The sequence below is a fragment of the Branchiostoma floridae genome, chromosome 12 (genome assembly GCF_000003815.2).
Source record: "Branchiostoma floridae strain S238N-H82 chromosome 12, Bfl_VNyyK, whole genome shotgun sequence".
NCBI classification, from domain to species: Eukaryota; Metazoa; Chordata; class Leptocardii; order Amphioxiformes; family Branchiostomatidae; genus Branchiostoma; species Branchiostoma floridae.
The window spans coordinates 17,364,407-17,379,237 of NC_049990.1; the positions used below are offsets into that span (position 1 = coordinate 17,364,407).

General features: G+C 39.4%; 1 protein-coding gene across 1 annotated transcript; it reads left to right on the forward strand.

Annotated features, from left to right (window-relative positions):
• The first annotated feature begins 6,704 nt into the window (after positions 1 to 6,704).
• LOC118427705 (deoxyribonuclease-1-like) lies at positions 6,705 to 12,778 on the forward strand. The gene is made up of 10 exons (XM_035837613.1): positions 6,705 to 6,900; positions 7,480 to 7,628; positions 8,202 to 8,290; positions 8,848 to 8,931; positions 9,628 to 9,746; positions 10,182 to 10,294; positions 10,896 to 11,053; positions 11,682 to 11,775; positions 12,495 to 12,548; positions 12,693 to 12,778. The coding sequence occupies exons 2-9, from the start codon at positions 7,482 to 7,484 to the stop codon at positions 12,540 to 12,542; spliced, it is 852 nt and encodes a 283-aa protein (XP_035693506.1). The 5' UTR covers positions 6,705 to 6,900; positions 7,480 to 7,481; the 3' UTR covers positions 12,543 to 12,548; positions 12,693 to 12,778.
• Positions 12,779 to 14,831: the final 2,053 nt, after the last annotated feature.

Genomic DNA, 14,831 nt, shown 5'->3' on the forward strand with positions numbered 1-14,831 from the left:
TAATCTTTGTGCAAGGCTGTCATGATCCCCTTGTCTAGAACACCTGTTTAAATACTGAAGAAGTTATCCTGTTTTTCCTCACATCATGCCACAGTTTGTTGTGACTCTGTTTCCTGGTGTTAACCTCTACTTCCAGAGCTTGTTCCTTTGTAACATGCAAACCTAGGATCATTTCTTGCTCTGGCTGTCTTAGCACATATGAGAATGTGGACTCTAATGGGAGTAGTACATTCTTTCTCATAGAGGGGTACGCCTTTGCTCGGATTTTGCACCCATCATTCCCTTCTTGCTGAACTTGAACTATCATTGAAAATGTCAATGAGTTATATTTTTGCAACTACCTTAAAAATGTACATGATTGTAATTTCTACAGATAAAATTTTGTTTAAATGTCAGCATAGATACTGGTACAAAATATACATATTACGTATTACAAATCTCTATTGTGCTGTACATGCCCGGCAGCACAAGGTGATGAGTTGAAATGCCCTCCTCAGTCTCCTGGCCACACTCCTCCCGCGTGCCTTGAAGCTGTCTATCATGATAGCATATCAACCACCTCTTGATCTGGTCCCATACATGCTATTAAAGTTTTTATTTTATTCTATTCTTTTTAATCCAGCAATGAATAAGGTGAGTTGAGAGGGCTTAAGAAGCATATATTTATGGATACCTTTACCAGTTTGTTGACATGGTTGCCCACAAAGGCCATTGATTGGTATGCCTGTCTCTCCACGTTGAATTTCTTCAACACGGGTTCCAGTTGGCTAGACAGTGGTCCTTTCGACATTCCCAGCCATCCTCTGTCTTTTTTGTCTTGTGCTTTTGATTTCTACAAGTAGTTAATTGAAACATTCTAGTAAGACTAATTTCAACATTATCACAAATTGACAGCTGAAATGTATGCACGAAAAATAACATCATCTCATACAACATCAAATTTCACACTACATTAACTTAGTAGGTCTTCTCTCGGCTTGTACAGATTCTGATATCGAAGGTGCATAGCCAGCACGTTCAAGAGTCCTCTTGTCCTTGTAACATGGCCCATGCCATCATGTCCACTCCTAACATCTCTTCCAGCTCATCATAGACTTCTGCAGCTTTTTTACAGACACATTGTAGTTGCTGAATGTCAGGGTGAAGCAAACCTTCTACCCTGTCCACCTCAGGATCTGCAAGGGTGACTCTGGATAAGTGAGTGCCAATGATGACATCTAGCTGCAATATATGATCCCATGGTAGTAGATATAGAGACTATAGATGGCCCCAGTTCTTTTCCGGATGGAAGCCGTGCTCTGTATATTCCTCTTGAGGGGCGCACTGCCGTTTCTCTCACTGAAGGGAGTTCTTCTCCTGCTACCACCCTATATAGATAGCTGTTTTCCTCTCCAGACTGCTGACTACAGGATGGCCCCAGGTCCTCGTGGAGTTCTCTGCAGGCGTCTAGAATTGCTGTGATGGATAAATGCCCCCCAGCTCTCGGAGCCTCTCCCCGGCTGTTCTTTTGTTCGACGAGCTTCACTTTCGTCGGGTCCTTAGCCTTTTTGTTATTTGTGACTCGAGATCACCTGAGGAAACACAGGAAATCTCCTCCCCATGGAGCTACCTACACGCTTGCTTTATAACAGGACATCAGAGCAGCTGCACGGCCCTCTCCAGTTTATCCTCCTTCGATCCAATCTCCTTATAAATGATGTGCTCAACCTCTTAAATGTTCCTGTTTGTCAATTGTCAATCCTGACTCCATTTCTCCGGAGAAAATCATCTCCTCCGTGGATGTTTCAAACTGTCCTCCCCAGCGCTTACCCATCCTCATCATACACCTCCCTTTGTTGAGTGATATGTTCCACAGTCTCCAGGTGTCTGGGTTTGCTGATCTCCTGCTCTTCGGAGATGTCAATCAGCCAATTATTTAGACATTGGAGCTACGTGTGGCTTTCAATTAAATTTGATAACGCCCAGAGATATTCATGGCCACGTGAGATTTTCTTTGTTCCCAGAAATTAAGGATTTAGCAAGAGCTTAATCATGTAAAAACAGGACTGGCAGAAAAAATTGAAGCTGTCTATCATGATATGATATTAACCACCTCTTGATCTGTTCCCAAACATGGTTATAATTTTTTTTTATTTTATTCTTTTTATAAAACTGACAATAAATGAGTTGAGAGAGCTTAAGAATCATACATTTATGGATACCTTTAGCATTGTGTTAACATGATTCCCAACAAATGCTTGTGACTAGTACGCCTGCCTCTCAACATGGAAGTACTTCAGCACAGGGTCAAGGGGTTGGAGAGTGGTCCTTTGTAAATATTCAGCATCCCTCTCTCTTTTATATCTCGTGCTTTTAATTTCTGCAAGTCGTAAGTTGATATTTATGTTCCAGATTCTTTATCTGTGTAAACTTTGCAGTCTTCTCCGTTATACAGAGGGGTTGGATAAGGAGGCGCGACTCCACAATAATCCTAACAACTTAATCATTATTTCAGAAGGGAATAATAGTAAGATAATGTTAATAATACCACAGCTTCCATCCACCTTAATAACAAAACAATAGATTTATGTACATATTATTCCATCTACATCGTGTGTCTGTTACAACTTATCAAACAAAAATTCTATATTTGTCACGCACTATAACAGATGCATCTTCACAAGCAGAGACTTATGTACCAAGGCATCATAAACAGTGGCTTGCTTTAGAGATCTTCACTTTGAAATTGTAACTAACAGTGAAAAATAATGGTGTAATCCTGAGTTACATGTAGATGCACATTATAAGTTTCCGAAATCAGCACTTTTTTTCATTTTTGCCGGTGTACAATGTATATCTATCATAATCATTTACAGCAGATACATCTATATGCACAATAATTCTAAAACCGAATGCATGGTTCTTATTTTGACATAGTTCTATTATAACAAGAAACCTGTAGTAAAACTATCATGGCTTATGCATATAGACTCCACTACAATTGTCGTCTGGTAATAAAACTGAACATGAGTTTAATAACTGAACTTCTGTCTCTTCAAGACATATTATCAGTTCACTGTATCATACATGTGTTGGGAAGTTACAGCGAATCTAGTTCAATGTTGTATGGAAAGCTTTGCATATAAACTGGTAATAGAATAATTGATATCATTATTATCTGCTAAAATGTTGTGTTGTGTCAATGAACCATGTAATGGTTATTGCATACAATAAAACTGCAAAGAATTGTACAGTACAATTTATGTAATCTATATCTGATATCATCATGATTATACATTATCACAAAGTACAATGTAGTTATAGGTTATATGAAATTTTTGGTCAAAGACCTGTATATCATAATCATCACTTACAACACAGCTGCAAAAACAAATTAGTATGTTTGAGGAACATGGCTACAGGTAGTATTTACAATGTGAGTTCTCATCAGATATGTACCAGTCTAGAGTATACAATAATAAAACAAGTGCAAAAATAGCATCTTTGGTTCGTTAGTTGATATATTCATGTAAGACATTGTCAAAAATTGACAGCTGACAGTTGAAATGTATCGAGGAAAAGGAACGTCATCTCATACAGCATCAAATTTCACATTATATTAACTTAGGAGGCCTTCTCTCTGTTTGTACAGCTTCTGACATCGAAGGTGCATAGCCAGCACGTTCAGACAGTTCTTTTGTCCTTGAAACATGGCCCATGCCATCGTGCCCTCCACTTTAAGCATCTCCTCCTACAACTCTTCCACCTCGTTCTGGACTTCCCGAGGCTCTTCTATAGACACGATGTAGGTACTGAGGGAATGAATGCCAGGGTTAAGCAAAACTTCTTCCCTGTTCACCTCAGGATCTGCAAGGGTAACTCTGGATAGGTCAGTGCCAATGATGACATCTAGTTGCAATATATGATCCAATGGCAGTTGTTAACATATAGAAGACGTGCTCTGTATATTCCTCTTGGAGGGCGCACAACCGTCTCTCTCCCTGGATGGAGTTCTTCGCCTTCTCTTGCTACCACCCTCATAGATTATTTCATCATTAGATGGCCCCAGGTCCTCGTGGAGTTCTCTGCAGGCGTCTAGAATCGCTGTGATGGATAAATGAACAAACCGTGTTTAGGACCTGTTCCACAAGTGCCGGTGAACCGGGTGAAATGTCTTTTAATAGAATATGCAATACGGGTTTAGTAAACAGAAATATGAGAGAGACCTTAAACGCTATTTTCAGTGCAGTGTCGTCTACATTGTTTTGTGTTTCTCAATACAACAAGTAAAGAAAATCTCTATAGATTTCGTATTACCACTATGTTTGCTGTAGTAAAAGATACATTAACTGATCCTGTGACCAACCCACTCTGATCCTAGGGCCTAGTTATGTCCTGCCCATCTCCTGCCTTAGACTCTGCTGCTGGGGTCTACCCGTCTCGTTTCCGCTCAGACTCTGATGCCATGCATCTGTAGCATGTAAAATGTCTGTACCTTCGTTGACATGGCACAAGTACACTAAACATTCTTTCGCAACGTGCTACAAAAAATAATATCTCGTAGGGTAAATCAATGAAAAGGACAATGACAGATACTGTACTGTATAGCATATATGTGGTGCTACTTTATGTGCCTAAAAGATTCTCTTGTCACAGAATGACAAGTCCCTTTCCTCGGTGATTTATTTATTTACAATACGCAATATATAAAACTCATAGGAAAAACTTGCACAGGATTTACATGACCACTACGTTTGCTATTAGCCTAGGCACCATCCGGTTAGTAGTTCGCTCCAATGTTCGCAGTTGCTGTTTGTCTATTTGTTCAATCCTTGTTCAATGTTTGTTGGAAACCGGGGAGCTCTGATATTGAAAAGTTCTCCCGGAGCACGGGCTCCAACCGTCCCTCGAAATAATCGCAGTAAACAGGCTTGTTGTCTTGCTTGGTCTAAGACGGTCTCGAATGGCCTGCCAAATGTAGCAGATGTGACCCCATCATGGCCAAACAAGGGATCCAGGATCTCTTTGATCAACCTCCACTTCTAACAGTAACTGTATCACGAAGGTATTCAACTACGTTGTTACGAAGATGTCTGACGCAGCTAATGCGTGCACCATGTGAGAAAGCAGTGGCAAACTCAGCTTCCATCGCAACCAACTTGCGGGAAATGTGGCCAAAGAATTCAGAGTAAGTCATGAAATAATATAAGCATCTCTTCTTTTGCTCAAGGAAAAATATCGCACTGTTTCTCGATATTCTTATCCCTTCAGACGAGAAAAAATGACTGTGGTACAGTTTGACTCTTATTCAGAGCAATTAATCCTAAACAGTACAAGGCGTATAGGTATCTAGCGCACTAAGCACTGGTAAAATAAACAGTCAAAACTGGTCGAGCAACCATCTGGCATAGGCAACCACCTGCCGTCAAAGGATACAATGAAACAGTCCCGTCCATTTTTACATAGTTAAGACCCTTTCCCAAGCAACCAGATGTCTTTCTTATTACAAATATTGTCTAAACCCCCATGTGGTGACTTGGAATGGACACACATCATGGGCTCTATGCTAACAGTTCGCATCTTTGTTTTCTTCGTGGTGTGTGTTCGCGCAGACCTTTTGCGCTTTATTTTGCCAGACTTCTCTACCACCGTCGTTTTTAGCACAACTCTTGTCCCTTCTGTCTACGTTACACTTCGTGGGATTCCCGGGATCTTGTATAACACGAAGCGGCTGAAATGCTTCTCACATTTTCATTTGTCATTTTAATTCATACAATACCATGAACTAATGAAATTCTGCACAGAGCAGATAGTCACGAACACCCAGAAAACTTCACTCTAACTCGATGTACTGACTGCCCACAGCTGAATGTATATGTATATATATATATATATATATATATATATATATATATATATATATATATATATATATATAGTTTGTCGAAAAGATCTCCCAGAGCATGTCGCTTCCAGAGTCGGCCTGTTTAGGATGTGGTTGAGACATTCGCAATGGTTATTTGTCTATTTGTTCAATGCTTGTTCAATGTTTGTTGGAAGCCGGGGAGCTGTGACATTGACAAGTTCTCCAGGAGCACGGGCTCCAACCGTCCCTCCAAATAATCAATGTAGACAGGGAACTCCATGGCTTGTTGTTTTGCTTGGTCTAAGAGGGTCTCAAATAGCCTGTTGTACGTAGCGGATGTGACCCCATCATGCCCAAACAGGGGATCCAGGATCTCTTTACGTTGATCAGCCTCCAGTCCTACTGTATCACGAAGGTAATCGACAACGTTATTACGAAGATGTCTGACGCAGCTAATGCGTGCGCAATGCGGGAAATAAGGCAGTTGCAATAGCCTTCCGCATGGGGCGTTCTTCATTGGAACCAACAACTGGCTGGGTGTCATTTTCCATGGCAACCAACTTGCGGGAAATGTGGCCAAAGAATTCAGAGTGAGTCATGAAATATGAGTTGCCGTGAATGAACATGGGCCTTGCAAAAATAGGGTTCTCTCCCGTTTCTCGACGTTTCGCAGCAAGATGTTTTTAAAAATGCTGATGCTGTGACATGCAAGTGGCCAAGGCTGTATATTTTGTCAACATGCAATACTGTGTTAACACCTGTTGTGCCAGTGCAGCAGAACTTTTTTTTTTCATCGGAAATTTGCTCTTTCATGTGACATTTTTTTGCACGGAGTTTGAGAGCAGGACTTCGGTTAAAACCTACCGCAGTCAACACTACATGAAACGACTTCGACTTAATCACAAGACAAATGTGAACCTTACGTCAGTAATAATGTTTGATCAGGCCATGTTTGCACGTTGATACGGTATTTTTCCAGTGTCCAGCTTTCAGCAGGCGGACGAGGATCACCGCTCTCCAGTTGTGTCATCGAATCTACCATATTCCATATAGAGGTGCGATGTTCAATGCTTTTAGATGATGCTTGTTAGGACCGTGAACAAATTTGCTAATACCAATCGTTCCAGATATTATTAATGTAACACTGAAATCTGTTTAGAATATAGGTGTTCACATTAATCCTTTTGTATTAGTACCATATGGTGATCATACAAATGCGCGAAGGTGTGCTAATTCAATAATATTAGATACCGTCCCTATGTATATTAAGTTTGGACTTATGCGTACTGCAACAATTCTTTTTTTCTCATGAATTAACAGTGCCATCTTGATGATACACACATACGTTTACTCCGATGTCTCAAGCATTCACTTACATATGGTAAAATTGGTATCTAGGATGAGGTATACCTAAGGTACACATTGTGATCTAGCAGAATTGTCTTTCTAAATGTGTTTTTGTCGAGGAATCATTGGGATTTCTGCTGCATGTATTAGAATCATATGTTGCACTAATAAATTGTACTTGACGTGTAGAGATTCTGATCGCGATATTTTACAATCTCTGCCGATTCTGCAAGATCACGATCTTTTTACAGAATATGGCCAGTCTTCAATTCACATTTCTTCATTAGGCATGATGCTGTGCTCTCTTATATTGGCTCTGTCTTTGAGCCTGAACACACTATACAGTGTTGATGGTTTGAAGATTGGAGCCTTCAACATACAGATTTTCGGTACATCAAAAATGGCTCAGCCGGAAATAGCGGACATGCTTGTTCGGGTAAGCCATTTATTTTTTCCTTCATCTATTCGCACATTCATGCCTTCGGTTGTTCCATATTTATACGTCTTTTTTCAAAGGTAAACCGTACCTCCCTGTACCATGACCCAAGGACATCAATTAGTTAGCCAAATGGCGCTTTCCCACCCTACGTTTCATTTTGTACTAAAAACAAAGATAAGTTGGTTATTATTAGAAAACAACAAGACATTGTATTGATGGTGTTCCAACTTCAGTATATATGTTCAATGTAAATAGTGATTAGGCCACACCAAATTTATTTGTTGCTTCTCGAATATTTTCATAAAACATTGGAAGGACAGGACGTAAAAAAATCAAAAGGTCCGATGAGGTCATTATATACGGCTTAAATAATAAAATAAAAAAACCTGAGGAGGTGTTTCTTTCTTTCAGAACTTTTGTTGTTGAAAATTGAAAAAAAAATGGACAGCCGAATCAGAGAAGCAACAAACAAAATTCGTGTGGCCTTAGACTAAAATCATGTCTGAACGTATGAATTGTGTATCTTTCTCCATTTTGTCTTAAAATGCATATGTTTACATCTTTACCTAGATCTGCCAGCGTTACGACATTCTCTTGATCCAGGAGGTCCGTGATTCGACTGGTACAGCCATTGTGGATTTACTCAACAGGGTCAATAGGTACAGATAAAATAGTATTTTTGTTGACATGGTCTATGAATGTTTTTCTCCGCACCTTACATGTTTCTGCATCCTTGGAAAAATAAAACATTTTGAATAGATGATCTAAATTAACTTTGAAAAAAGTGGAATTTACAAGTAAAAAATATAATGTCTACATTCGAATGTTATAGTCTAACACTAATTAACTACTGTTTATTCTTACCCCTGCCTGGGCAAACACATTAATTTTATATTTAGTGACCTGAGCCCCTCCAGCTCTATGCTAAGCCATTTGCTACATTAAGTAACCAAACACGACAGTGTGCCGGCTACCGGTAACCATGGTAACAGCCGTCTGGTCCAGGTCGTTGACCTTATTTGTTTGGAAAAGACGAAAAAACTGAGCAAAAACAATATATTTACCTTCCGGAATTCCGTGAAGTTAAAAGTGATAATATGTATCCTGATGACTGTTAAAAGCAACAGTGTTTGAAGAATTTTATCATTAATATATTTTCCCCATAAAATCTTATCATTTACATATTTTCCCATACACGTGGCTGCTTATCACTTAGTGCCGGCCATGCGAACTACGGTATGGTTATCAGTGACCGGCTGGGCAGGACGACAAGCAAGGAGCAGTATGCCTTCTTCTACAGGTTAGTCGTGTTGTCATGAATATAATAGTAGACAAATTAACATGGAAATGATCAGAGACCTGGTTAATAAGGCTGAAAAAGTGCATTATTAACTGTAATCGCAGGATCACATACTGTTGTTTTGAATTGTATTTTAGCCTTATCATAATAATACTTAATTTTTTTCATTCTTAGCTGGCTATTTCCATCATAAAGATACGTAAAAAATATCAACTCAAGAAAATTAACAGATGTTTAATCTATTAGACATTGTCAGCAATGTGTATGTAACCTGTTTTCCCCACTCCACGAGACGGCGATCTCACCACAACCTAAATTTGATCTGTGAAACTTTAGGTTACCTCGCAATCATCAAGGTCAATATAATGGAATAGTGATTGAAATTTCATCCAGGGTCGTTAATAGAAAATTATCTTCTAACAGTGACATATTTTGATGGTAAACACACGTACGTACAAATTTTTGATGGCTATCAGTTCATGCTGTTCACGGATTGACCTAGTCACTCACCTAGTCTCGTGAGTGCAAAACTAAGTCGAGACTTGTGTGTGAGTCGTCTGTGGAGTAGGGGTCAGTATGACTTGGGCAGCTCTTCATGATATCTAGAGTCGTGTTTTGTACAAACACAGACAAAGGTTGACACATACCGATTGCTGATAGTTACTCAGGTGTTGGGTTTCCCACCCCACTATACAGGACGGACGTTGGCCTCACGGTGACCAGCTCGTACCACTATGACGACGGAAACGAAGCCCTGGGGACTGACACATTTGAGCGGGAACCGTTCATCGTCCGATTCTCCTCATCTCGAACTGGTAAGGGTAAACCTCCGCCACTTACTAATTAAGTCGATCAATTCCAAAAATCCAAGGAAAATACACGACAACATAACCGACAAAACAAATGGATTGATTTTGAGAACTTTCAGGCAATTCAGAAAGCCTCCATTTTAACAAGGTACTTTTTAAACTTTGTATAATAGTACACATTGTACAATCACACAAAAAATACTGATCATATCAATTACACATGCGTACATAACTGTCTTAAATCTATTAATCAATATGAAGCGATACATGTGTAATCAAGAGGAATTTTAACACTTGATTTTTGGCCTTCAATTTTTTACAATGCACAAAGAACGACCAGGGCTGGGGGTTTCACATTACCCCAAGGTAAAAGCATGAAAATACATATTATGCGCACCTCAAAAGCTCGACTAACTTTAAACTCTATCGCCCATTTTCCAGCTGTGCACGACTTTGTTCTTGTGGCAATCCACACGTCACCCGACCATGCTGTAGAAGAGATCCAGGCTCTGGATACTGTGAGGGAGAGCATCGTGTCCAGGTGGCGCATCACGGTCTGTATACGGCTCAAACCTTATAAACCTTTTCTTATATTTGTCAAAAAAGTCCGGTCTTATAAACCTTTTCTTTGTTTCTGTGACTCTCATAAAGTATTTGTTTGGCATCACACCACCAACTGTAGACTAAGCCCCTGCTGTACTTATTGCGCAAAGTTGTATGGCCCAAGGCCACAAAAACGGATATGGGCGATGCGCTATGCACCATCCGGTGCGGGAAGGACTTTCTTTACTTGATTCTTAGGCATTCCTTACCCAATCTTATTAAATGTATACACTCTGGGTGAGATATTTCTGATCTAGGTCTAAAAGAAATAGCTTATAATCTTGACTTTCTTATAAGTCATCTCAAATTAAATGTCATCATAATACGTATGTTTAATGGGGGGGGGGTCCTGGCAACCTGCCCGTGATGATGATTACTTAAATATGTTCAAATGCTCTACCTACCTAGTCTCGTGACCTCCAAGGCATTGATGGGATCTTCTGCCTGCTGCAAAACTTCTAGACAAGTAGAATATTTTAAATGTCTGAAATGGTTGTAAATCACTCTTTCAAACTCATTATGATTTTAATCCTGGAGCTTCTTTGTATCTAGGATATCATGATCATGGGCGATTTCAACGCCGACTGCAACTACGTTCGCCCTAGCCATTGGGACAGCATCAGCCTCTGGACCAGATATCGGACCTACGATTGGCTGATAGGCCATGACGCCGATACAACTGTAACATCAACCAACTGTGCGTACGACAGGTGTGTATACAGCCATTTCATTATTTTGTTTTTCCTAACAAGACTAAGACTAAGACCAAAAATAGAATGATCCACCTAAACATCACGCAAATGCTTCTTTGAGGCCTTAAACTTTCTGTTGAATCTACAAATTGTCACAATACTTGTACACCATGGTACATTTTTTCCTCTTGGGGATGGTCAAATATACCAAAATAGGCAAACATATTGTGTTATATATAGCCTAATAATGTGCATAATCACACTTGAGGAAGTGACACCGGGATGGTAGCCATGACTATAATTGCAGAAGTAAAACTTTGGATAGTTGTAAAAATGGCATCGATAGTTGTAAAAATGGCACCGATATGGAAGCCATGAATGTAGTTGCCAGCTTAGTGTCCCTTTTTCTACACGTGACACTAGTTGGCTTCTTTAATACAGGAATGAATGTCATTCTTTCATACAAGTTGTGATGCCACGTCGTCAATTCAAATCTTGTTACGGCGTTTATAGTGTCTATTCTAAAACTTTTGCCATCTTGTTTTTTTACCCATCTTGTATTTTTTCGCTTTATCTTAAATATTTTGCACTCTGTATAGAATGTCATCAATAAAAATTTTTATTCTGTGGCCATCATTTCTTTCAGAATTGTTGTCTCCGGACCTACCCTGAAGGGAAGTGTTCTTCCTCACAGCGCAAGCGTCTACGACTTTTCCAGGCACTTGCATTGCAATTGCGAGGTAAACAGACGAACATTATGTAAACACCATGAGGTTCGCTTTAGTCATTTTGAAAGCAAGCGTTCCTTTTAAACAATTTGCAGAACATCTTTAACTGTTGCTGTTAGTACACTGTATTGTATTCTGTCAATAAATGACATTCACTTTAAAATGTTTTCCAAATATTTCCGTGAATTTGTATGGAAAACGAGTTATTGACACCGTTATTTTCGAGAAAAAATTACACACATTGGGCAGGGTTACATTCGTTGCACGAACCTTGAACGATCGCAAACCTGAATGCATTCTTGAGATAGCCATGCTTGTGTCGTACAAAATCCGCTTGTTACAGTAAATTTCGTAGACTCCTGTACGCACATGGATCCGTCTCAGCCTGTTTGTAAATTCTGTGACAAGTTACGCATCATAGCAGGTGGCCTTGAGCTCTAAATTGACACGTATTGGGAAATAGTATGATGAATGTACGGTTTGCATGGAAAATTCTATATTTTTAGGTCACCGAGTGCTCTCCGAAGTAACAGGACATTTGATTTTTAGCTCTATTGGCAATTTTGACATTCTGTGACTTTGTTGTAATCGAAATATTTGCCCAAATGTCCAGTGCGATGTGACCTTGGATTAACGACAGTATATCCAAATTTGCAGTAGGCCTGTATGACGTGTCAACCGAATCACTTCTGAAAATGATTAACATTTTCAATATCCAAACTGTATTTCAGGCAGAGGCTGTAAGTGACCACTACCCAGTGGAAGTGGACCTGCTATAGAACCAGGTGGGTGTTTTGACAATTTATATCTTTATTAAATATACTTTTTTATAAGAGTTTCAACTTTTGCGTTTATAGACAGTATTGTAAAATGGCTTTGGAATAACCACAATTTCTTTTATAAATTTGCATATTTGCCTTGTCTCACAGGTGTTCGCGATACGACATTGAGAAGTGTGCCCACGAGTACCTACATGTTATACAGAATCAGTGTGATAACTCCAGCAAGGTCAATAAAAAGGAATGAAGAGTACATTTCTTGTGTACAGGGTTGTTTACAAAGGTTTTATTACTATTACTGTTGACTTGAACATAACAAGCAAGTCTCATCAAAGTAAATAGCATCAAAATAAATTTACCATTAACATGAGCTTCTCCCGTACATCTGTCAACGTTCGAGGACCCCTCCATCAAAGAGGTTCAATACTATTATATGTAAAAAAAATACATAATATATTTCTTCATGATATACATTTCACCGATGCTTATAGACCTTCATACCAATTGTAGCAGAGGCCTCGCAGTACTAATCAAACTTACACTTGATTGTGTCTTACATTATCATAATTACCATTATTGTGATGGATGAACACTGTAACATATGCCCCAAACAGTACAAAGAAAAGAAAATTACTTTATAAAGGTATGAAATTGGCTAAATAATCATGACCCAACTGCTCCGTGGAGGACATATGGATTGTGTACCTTGTGGTCGTGGATGGCGGTATGGCGGTAGAGCTGACACTGAGCTCTTTAAATTTGTTTATTTTAGTCATTTAGAAGATGTAGAGTTTGTCTCAGGAGTCTTAAGATCATAGAAGAATAGATAAAATCAAGCATAGACATGTGCCATATAGAATACTAGAGTTCTCCAGACAGTACCAGGCAAAGAAAGCAGCCAAAATTGAAAATATGAAAACTCAAAACTGTAATTGATGAAAATTCAGTCAATGAAGACATCCTAGCCTATAATCAAGTGAAATCGGATCTAGAGAATCTCTAAAAGAAAAGGCTACATTCAGTTCGTTCGCGCAATCCCTCAGAAAATTCATAATCTGATCATTCCATTATTTGGATTGTAGCTGCAGCATTTAATGCTAACAAAATATCCTCTACATTCCAAGGGGTGCTGATAAAAGAAGTGTTTTGATTATAGGGCAAAATCATTTGGTGGAAATCGGTTAAAGGTAGCATGGAATAGCGTTTCAGAATTTTTGTTAGCTTGAACATGAGGAGCAGAAGTAGGTCTGCTGGCCTTTCTTCACAGACGTCAAAGGGGAAGGGGTCAGACAAAACGAATAGACAAGTTATATGCCGCTTCCTCCCGAAATACAATGGCATTTTCCCTAGAAATCACAAGGCGGCAGTTCTCAGTGAAAGCAAACACAACATCTGGGCACTGACCTTCCCAGCATCGTCTTTCCCTTAACTGCCCTAATTGAAGCGGTGTTTTCCTTCCTTAGCGGGGCGAGTTATTTTTTGTCCATTGTTATGTTATGCACAGTATTTTCTTGAGACTTCATAGTCTCTGTAGGTCGCTTTTGTGACTTATGGAAGTGTTGTTTCGCATCACAATTCACGTTTTGTTGTTTTCTTTCACAGCGTTTCCTGTTTCAGGTTCCCGCGCTAGACAGGGGCATGTTCGGCCCTGTTTTTCTTGTCTAGTTGTGATGAATCCAACCACGTCTACGGACCATGGTCGGAATCTTTACCCCCCCCCCCTGCATCTTTGTGCAGGCAGGGAGGCGTGACTCTTTCCACAGGTTGGGTTGTCAATTTTTGAGTGGCTTTAGAATTACACAGGGTTGTTTTTGTATACATCTTAAGCAATAATTTAATAGAAAAAGATACACTGCGGATTGGTGAGGTAAGGTCACCAGAGGCCGAAGCCCCGAGCAAGTTAATCTGATCCTGTCGAGTTTCTTCATAAGATCATTCTCGCGAAACCGTACAGGTGGCTTGGTCTTTCTTTTCGGGAAAGAAGAGCTGAGTTAACAAAATTTCTCCATCCCGCCGAGACGTGCACAAGAATGATGTCATTTCGTATACAATGCGATGTGCAAATATGCAACCCAACGCCACATTGTATTTTAAGTACTTTAAATTACTCTGGTAATTAAACGTTAAACGTCTCAAGGTATACAAAAACCGTTTGAATCGTTACCTTGGTAACCATGCCATTTTTTTTAAGCAGACAATAAAATCTATCAATGCCTGTGCGTTTTTATTTATAGTTTGAAGTTCAATATCTCATTTGTTTATTGGAGCATGGAACATTGGTCTACACTT